Source organism: Camarhynchus parvulus, chromosome 25, assembly GCF_901933205.1.
Source record: "Camarhynchus parvulus chromosome 25, STF_HiC, whole genome shotgun sequence".
NCBI classification, from domain to species: Eukaryota; Metazoa; Chordata; class Aves; order Passeriformes; family Thraupidae; genus Camarhynchus; species Camarhynchus parvulus.
In genome coordinates, this window is record NC_044595.1 from 2,917,284 (window position 1) to 2,926,048 (window position 8,765).

At 56.6% G+C, this 8,765-nt stretch overlaps 1 protein-coding gene across 1 annotated transcript in view; it reads left to right on the top strand.

Moving 5' to 3' along the window:
• Window positions 1-3,442, top strand: part of LMNA (lamin A/C) — a 52,994-nt gene extending 49,552 nt beyond the window's left edge. The window contains 2 exon segments of the mRNA XM_030965436.1: window positions 1,235-1,486; window positions 2,450-3,442. Of these exon segments, the coding sequence (XP_030821296.1) occupies window positions 1,235-1,486; window positions 2,450-2,482 (285 nt within the window). The 3' untranslated portion in view covers window positions 2,483-3,442.
• The last annotated feature ends 5,323 nt before the right edge of the window (window positions 3,443-8,765 follow it).

Here is an 8,765-nt window from a genome sequence, read left to right on the forward strand (position 1 = left end):
CAGCTGGAGAGGGACTTTGGACAAGGGTCAGGAGTGACAGGACACGGGAGAATGGCTTCCCACTGACAGTTAGAGGGCAGAGTTAGAGGGGATGCTGGAAGGAAATTGTTCCCTGTGAGGGAGGTGAGGCCCTGGCACAGGTTACCCAGGAAAGCTGTGGCTGCCCCAGTCCTGGCAGTGTTCAAGGCCAGGCTGGACAGGGTTTAGAGCGACCTGGTTTAGTGGAAGATGTCCTGCCCATGGCAGGAGGCTGGAATGAGATGAGCTTTCAAGTCCATTCCAACCCAAACCATTCCATGATTCTATGATTCTCTTCTGTATTAAACACCCCTGGAGAGAGGAGCCAAGCTCCTGCAGCCACTGCTGCCCATTCCAGGAGGCTGAATCCTTTCCAAGAGCAAACTTCCCATCGGAGAGCTGCCAGCTCACGAGGTGCTGAGGAAGAGGATGTTTTCAGGAGCACAGTTCAGGTGTCTCCCATGTGCTGAGAGCTCAGGGCAGCAGGGCAGGTCAGCCACTGGCAGCGTGCTGGGCCCAGTCACTTGGGATTTGAAACAGCAATTAAATATTATTTATCCTTCATTAAATATTATTTAAAGAAATAATATAATAAAGAAAGAAACATATTATATTATATTATATTATATTATATTATATTATATTATATTATATTATATTATATTATATTATATTATATTATATTATATTATATTATATTATATTATATTATATTATATTATATTATATTATATTATATTATATTATATTATATTATATTATATTATATTATATTATATTATATTATATTATCTGTTTTTATATATATGTTATATGTATGTGTGTGTATATATGTTATAGATATGTGTTATATATGTACATATATAGCATATATATAACATAAAATGTATATAACATATATAATATAATATAATATAATATAATATAATATAATATAATATAATATAATATAATATAATATAATATAATATAATATAATATAATATAATATAATATAATATAATATAATATAATATAATGTAACGTAACATAACATAACAATATATATTATTTTGAAACCCCATATGGAGAGGACAGGTGAGCCAGGCTCTCTTCCAGAGCTCTCCTGGGTCACACTGGTGCTGCCGCCATCCCCAGGGCAGGGGCTCTGTGCAGAGCACGCTCTGGCAGGGCCTTGAGGCCGTTCTGTCTGTCTGTCTGTCCCCACCCTGTGCAGGGCTGCAGTGGCTCTGGGGACCCCGGCGAGTACAACCTGCGCTCCCGCACCGTGGTGTGTGGCACGTGCGGCCAGCCAGCCGACAAGTCGGGCTCCCAGAACGCCGGCATCACCTCCATGTCCTCGGGCTCGTCCAGCTCCAGCGTCACCGTCACGCGCAGCTACCGCAGCATGGGCGACTCGGGCATCGGCCTCGGGGACAGCCTGGTGACCAGGAACTACCTCCTGGGGAGCTCCAGCCCCCGCAGGCAGGTCAGTGCCAGTGCCAGTGCCAGTCCCTGGCACCGTGCTGCCAGCTCACCCCATGCTGCTGGGGCACCCTGTCCTGGCACTGTCCTTTCCCTGCAATGCTGTCCCCTCCCAGCTCTCCTTCTCCCTGCTCTTCCTCTTCCTCTTTGAGCTCACACAAGCTTCTTTATAAGGGATGGAGGTTTCTGAGAGGGGTTGGAAAGGGATGTGGCCATAGCAGCTTCCCACCCCGTTCCATCTTAAATTCATCCCCCTTGGCACCCCAGAGCATTCCCTGCAATCCTGTCCCCTTCCTGCAATCCTGTCCCCTCCCAGTTCTCCTTCTCCCTGCTCTTCCTCTTCCTCTTCGGGCTCACACAAACCTCTTTATAAGGGATGGGGGGTTCTGGGAAGGATTGGAAAGGGATGCTTCCCACCCTGTTCCATCTTACACTCAGCCCCCTTGGCACCCCAGAGCATTCCCTGCAATCCTGTCCCCTCCCTGCTCTCCTTCTCTCTGCTCTTCCTCTTCCTCTTTGAGCTCACACAAACCTCTTTATAAGGGATGGGGAGTTCTGAGAGGGTTCTGAGAGGGATGCTTCCCACCCTGTTCCATCTTACACTCAGCCCACTTGGCACCCCCAGAGCATTCCCCATCCTCCACATCACTCATTCCACTGCTGCTGAGTGTTCATGCTGGTAATGTGAATATTTCATCACTTTATAGCTATATATTAGATTATACAATGAATTCTATATTGATACTCCTAGTCAATATTATAATCCTCATCTATCACCTACCACCAGTTCTCAAATTTTGGAACTATGAACATCCCAGCTTGGGAGGATTTATTTATCACACCCCAAGGGCCAGGATGGAGGAGAGCCTGTGGGCATCCAAAGGATCCCACAGGACACTTTGCAGTCAGAGCAAATGGATGGTGACAATGGGGTCTTCTTAACTCTCTTTTTCTTTCTCCCTTCCAGGCTCAGGCTGTGCAGAACTGCAGCATCATGTAATTCCATGGCGCATTCCTGTGGTTCCTGCCCGTCTCCAGCTAGGTTTGTTTTTTTTTCCCAAAGCAACAGAATTTTTTTCCCTTAAAAAAACAAGATATCAAAAACCAAGGTTGTTTTTTTTTTGTTTTCTATAGCAGGAATTTTATATATATATATATTAAAAGTGCTAAAAGATGCTTTGATTTTTTTTTGTAAAGAAAAAAATCTATTTCTATATAAAGAAAACCAAACCAAAAAATAGCTTTTCAGCTTCAAATATTTTTTAGAACTTCAGCCAAAGACAGCAAAGAACTGTGTTTACAGAGCAGCCATGCGGGAGGAGCTTGTAGTTGAAATGCTCCTTCCATTGTACCTTTTTTGCCAAAGCTTTTTACATAGGACAGGGAGAAGCGCAGCCATACCCACTGGAGCTGCGTGCCACAGGGGCTGCTGTCCTGTCTCAAGTGGAGCACAGTGCCTTTACAACCCTTTTTTCTTGGGATCCGAAGCCAAAATTCCCTTTTTCTTCTCGTTTTTGAGTTGTGATTCCTGGCGGTGCTGGCGCGGGGGCTCCCGGCAGCTCGCGGGTGATGCCCACGTCTCTGCGTGGCCATCGCCCCCTCCCCAGCCCCCTGCCCGCCTGCACTCCCTGCTCTATGTACTGTATTCCCCTTATTCCCCATCCAGGCACCTCTTGCCCTTTTTCTAAATCAGCCAAGTTGTGCCTTAGCTGAGGTTGGGGTTGGGCTGGGAGCCCCACTGGAGTGGAGATGGAGCAGGGCAAGTGAAAACACCGGAGCTGCGTTTTGGGACCAGATGGATTTGACAGCTGGGGTGATGGACCTCAGTCCCACAAGCTCAGCCCCAGCAGGGCCCCCCAGGCCCCTTCTTTGAGAGCCACTGCATCCAGAGGGGTTCATCCCCGACTGATCCAGAGGGGTTCACCCCACAAATGAGTTCATCCCCCAGTGATCCAGAGGGGTTCATCCCCACTGCATCCAGAGGGGTTCATCCCCCCAGAGGGGTTCATCCCCCCCTGCATCCAGAGGGGTTCATCCCTACTGCATCCAGAGGGGTTCGTCGCCCCGGGGGGGTTCATCCCCACTGATCCAGAGGGGTTCACCCCCACCTTCCCTCTCCTGCAGTCATTCGGGCTCATCTCTGGTGGCCAGAGCTCAGGAGCTGTTTCAGGGATTCAGAGAAAGACGTTCAGTCCAGGTCGGAGCTGGTTTGCCAGGAAAGCACCTAGGAAGGCTTTTTGTTCGAGTGAGGCAGATTTTGGGGTCTGATAGGTGCAGCTTCCCCCTTGGCAGGAGCCCATCCAGCCTTTGGCAGATCTCTTGGCTTTTTGCCTCGATTGGGAAACGCCTGCAGCCCCCCCTGACCTCAAGTGCAGCAGAGGGGTGGGGCTGGAGAAGGTGCCAGGACAAGCCCCCCACTCCAGTGGGTTTTGGGGAGGTTGTTATGTATCTATGCTTGCAAAGCTTCTGTATCACTGCCTGTACTTTCTTCCAGAGTCAAAATACAGCTGAACCCTTCCCATGCCGTGTGCTGTCATCATTGCTCTCCGGGGGGATTTGGGGGTGCTGTGCTGCCCCCCCAGCAGCAAAGGGATCCCCCCAAGGATCTCTTTCCACCACACAGGCAGGGCTGGGGCTCAGCACCCACTGTGGATGGGGGGAATGGGGTGGCTTGCTAAGAGCTGGGCCAGGAGAGGGACTGGCCAGGGGGTGAATTTGAGGTAAGGACTCAGAGATTCCTCTTGGGGTTTTGGAGACCAAACAGTCCCCAGGCTGGGGGGGGCTGGAATTTGAGGTAAGGACTCAGAGATTCCTCTTGGGGGTTTTGGAGACCAAGCAATCCCCAGGCTGGGGGGGGCTGGAATTTGAGGTAAGGACTCAGAGATTCCTCTTGGGGGTTTTGGAGACCAAGCAATCCCCAGGCTGGGCTGGGGGGGGCTGGAATTTGAGGTAAGGACTCAGAGATTCCTCTTGGGGGTTTTGGAGACCAAACAATCCCCAGGCTGGGCTGGGAGAGGGGTGCACAGAACCTGAGTGAAGCTTTGCTCCTACCACTCTGCCAAGGGACCCCCTGTGCCCCCGGGCCGTGCCAGGCACTGCAGCCAGGCAGGACGCTGGGGAGGGGAGCTGTAAAGCCGCTGCATAATCGGCTTTACCAGGCACAGCGCTGCGGAGCCGCGATGTGAGCGGGGGACGCAGGCGGGCGGCCGGGGCGCAGGCACTGCCAGGTAGGTGCCCGGGATGCCCAGCCTGGGGGTGCCCCTGCTCCTGTGCTGGATACCTGGGTCCCCCGTGCTGTGTGGGGTCGCATCACCCCAGGTTTGGGGTCAGCAGGGCTGAGGTTTGGGGCGCAGGGGGTGCCAAGGGGTCCAGAGTGTTGCTGGCGCCTCCCAGCTTCAAGGGAGGCTGTGGAGAACCAGCGAGGTGAGCAAGGTGCCACCTCCCCTCCCAGGAGAGGGGCACAGGGAGGTGACAGAGGCCCACAGCATGAGAGGGGACACGCTGACCCCCTCTCTGGGCTGTTTGCCTCCCATTCCTGCCGGCTCAGGGACACCACGCTGGGACAGCCACCCCCACATTGCTGCAGCCTGTCCCCTCCCGTGGGCAGTCAACCCTTCCCCAGGGCTCCTGCCCCCAAAAGTCATGAGGTTGTGCCCAAAATAGCAAGTTCTGGAGTGATGGGGGAAGCCAGCCATGCTGCTGGCCTCTTGTGCTGCTGCTCCTGGGAGGAGACGGGTCAGGAGACACGGGAACTGCCATGGGGAACTGCCATGGGGAAATGCAACGGGGAACTGACACCCTGGACCCTCCCCGTGTCCCCCACGGGGACACAGCGTCCTGGCACTGGGGAAAGGCTGAGCTGGAGCCCCATGGGGGTTCTGCACAGCCCTGCAAGGACAATACAGATGTTATGGGCTCCTTACAGACCCACATGGGGGCTCTGCACAGCCCCAGGGACACTGCACAGCCCCGTAAGGCCCATACAGACATGATGGGCTCCTTACAGAGCCTCCAGGGACATTGCAGAGCCCTATAAAGACCATGCAGACATGAAGGGTTCCTTACAGAGCCCCATGGGGTCTCTGCACAGCCCCAGGGACATTGCAGAGCCCTGTAAGGACAATACTGATGTTATGAGTTCCTTACAGACCCACATGGGGGCTCTGCAGAGCCCCAAGGACATTGCAGAACCCTGTAAGGCCCATACAGACACGATGGACTCCTTACAGAGCCTCCAGGGACGTTGCAGAGCCCTGTAAGGACAATATTGACATTCTGGGCTCCTTACAGAGCCCCATGGGGCCCAGGCACTCCCCACAGGGACCTTGCACGCCCTGGTGAGGACCTTGCACAACCCCACGGGGACCTTTGCACATCCCTGTGGAGCCACGTGCAGCCCATGGGGACTTGGCACAGCCCACAGGGATGTCACACACTTTATAAAAGAGCCTGTGGAAGAGCCCCAGTCCTACTCCAGCCAAAGCGTTGACCCAAGGTCATGTTTGTCCCTCTCCTCCTGCTGTCCCATGGATCTGAGCCGTGCTTTGGGTCCCCCAGAGTGTGGCAGGAGGGAGGTGGGGTCCCAGCGCAGGGCCATGACCATGTTGGGGTCTCTCAGAGGCACCCTGGGCAGGCAGGAGCACCAGGTTTGGGCACGTGTTGAGGATCACCAGAAATTATTGGGGGGAAAGTCCAGCGCAGGAAGCCTTGGAGCAATCACTGGCATGGGGCAGGGCTGGGAGTGACTGCAGTGCCTGGCAAGGCACCAGGGTTTGCCAGGCAGGGCATGGCCCAGGGGCGCTGGGGGCCCTGCCAGCCCCAGGGCAGCCCCTCCAGGCCCCTGCATGCCCGGGGAGATTAAGGTCAAGCCACGCTGCTAATCCCCAGGGGATGTTGAGATGTGAGCCTGTGCCCACTGCTACCCCCCAGAGCTGCACCCCAACGTGCTGCAGGTCACAGAACCCCCCAGGGCACCCTGGGGGTGCCCAGGCAGGGCTGAGGGGCTGCAGCTCAGCCCTGGGGAGTGTCCAGCTCCAGCCGAGCTCCCAGTGCTGCTGGGCACGAGGCACAAGCTCCTTCCAGAGCCCTGCACAAGGCTCCAGCCTCCCACAGCCTGGCAGCTGCAGGGGCACTTGGCTCTGCTCTGCAGCACTGGCAGGGCAATGCTGGAAGGGTTTGGGGTGCTGCTGCTGCACCCCAGCACTGGCAGGGCAATGCTGGAAGAGTTTGGGGTGCTGCTGCTTCACCCCAGGCAATGCTTCAGGCTGGAAGGGTTTGGGGTGCTAGTGCTGCACCCCAGCACTGGCAGGGCAATGCTGGAGGGTTTTGGGGTGCTGCTGCTGCACCCCAGCACTGGCAGGGCAATGCTGGAAGGGTTTGGGGTTCTTCTGCTTCACCCTAGGCAATGCTGCAGGCTGGAGCATTTTGGGGTTCTGCTGCTGCACCCCAGCACTGGCAGGGCAATGCTGGAGGGTTTTAGGGTGCTGCTGCTGCACCCCAGGCAATGCTGCAGGCTGGAGGGTTTTGGGGTGCTGCTGCTGCTCTCCAGCCCTGGCAGGGCAATGCTGGAAGGGTTGGGGTGCTGTGCTTCACCCCAGGCAATGCTGCAGGCTGGAGGGTTTTGGGGTGCTGCTGCTGCTCTCCAGCCCTGGCAGGGCAATGCTGGAAGGGTTTGGGGTGCTGCTGCTTCACCCCAGGCAATGCTGCAGGCTGGAGGGTTTGGGGTGCTGCTGCTGCACCCCAGCTGGTGCTGAGGTCGTGCAGGGAAGGTGCCTGCAGAGGGGGAAGGAAGTGGTGCCTGGGGATCCTGTTCTGGGGTTCTCACTCAGCTGGGAAGGGGAAGGGGAAGGGGAAGGGAGAAAGTTCCACAGTGAGCTCTGCAAGCTCCAGCCAGGCCAGGCTTCCTGCAAGGGAAATTCCAAGGGGGAAATGCCATAAAGCAGAGTTTGTGGATGCTGGGGGCGGGGGGGACACACACAGGCAGCCTGGTGACACGGCTGCACCCCAAGGTGCTCCAGGGGCTCCCCAAATCCACAGCATGGGAAGCCAGAGCCAGCAGCACTCACCTGGGATGGGTCAAGGGGGAGGGCTGAGACAGGGATGGGGTGCAGGGATGGGTCTGGGGGTGCAGGGATGGGGGTTTGGGTGCAGGGATGGGGTTTGGGTGTGCAGGGATGGGGTGTGGGGTACAGGGATGGGGTGTGGGGTGCAGGGATGGGGTGTGGGGATGTATATATGGAGTGTGGGGATGGGATGCAGGGATGGGGTGTGAGGTGCAGGGATGGGGTTTGGGGGTGCAGGGATGGGGTTTGGGGATGCAGGGTGGGATGCAGGGATGCAGGGATGGGGTGTGGGTGTGAGGGTGCAGGGATAGGGTTTGGGGTGCAGGGATGGGGTTTGGGGTGCAGGGATGGGTCTGGGGGTGCAGGGATGGGTCTGGAGGTGCAGATATGGAGTTTGGGGTGCAGGGATAGGGTGGTGCAGGGATGGGGTGTGGGGTGCAGGGATGGGTCTGGGGGTGCAGGGATGTGATGCAGGGATGGGCTGTGGGTTTGAGGATGCAGATATGGGGTGTAGGGATGGGATGCAGTGATGGGGTCTGGATCTGGAGGTGCTGAGGGTGCAGGGATTTGTTGCCAAAAGCTGAGAGCACAGCTGGGCCGAGGGAGCCCAGTGTAGTTCTGGGGGCACAGGAACGTGTCAGGAGAGGATGTAACGCACATCACGGGGGCAGAGGGGTGTCCCTGCCCCTCCTGGGGCTGGGGGTCGGTGCTGTGTGGGGTAAGGGGAGGTAGAAGCCCCTCCACGCCCCCGTGCGGGGGGGTCTCGGGCTCCGCATCCCCGTGTCCGTCCGTCAGTCCGTCAGGGTCTGTCGGTGCGGGGGGGCCGCGCTACAGCCGTAGCCATGGCGACGTGAGCCGGATGCGGGGCCGGGGGATGCTGCTCCCGCCCGCCCGCCGCAGGTCGGTACCGCCGCACCGGGGCCGGGGCCGGGGGCGGCCGGGGGGCCCCGGGGGCTCCGGGGAGGCTCCGCGGGGGCGGGAGGCCGAGCGGGAAGGGGGAAAGCGCCATAGTGGGGCTGGGCTTGGGGGACCCCCAGCGCTGATGCTGAAAGCAGCAACAAAGAAGATGAGGTGGCGACGCTGGGGAGACCCCCCGGTACCCCCGGTACCCCCGCACCCCCTGCCTTCACATTCCTCCCAAACCTCCCTTTCCCCCATCTCCTGCGCACTCCTCCACACCTCCTGCAGCCCTCAGCTCCCTCCTGTGCATTCTCCTCCCTC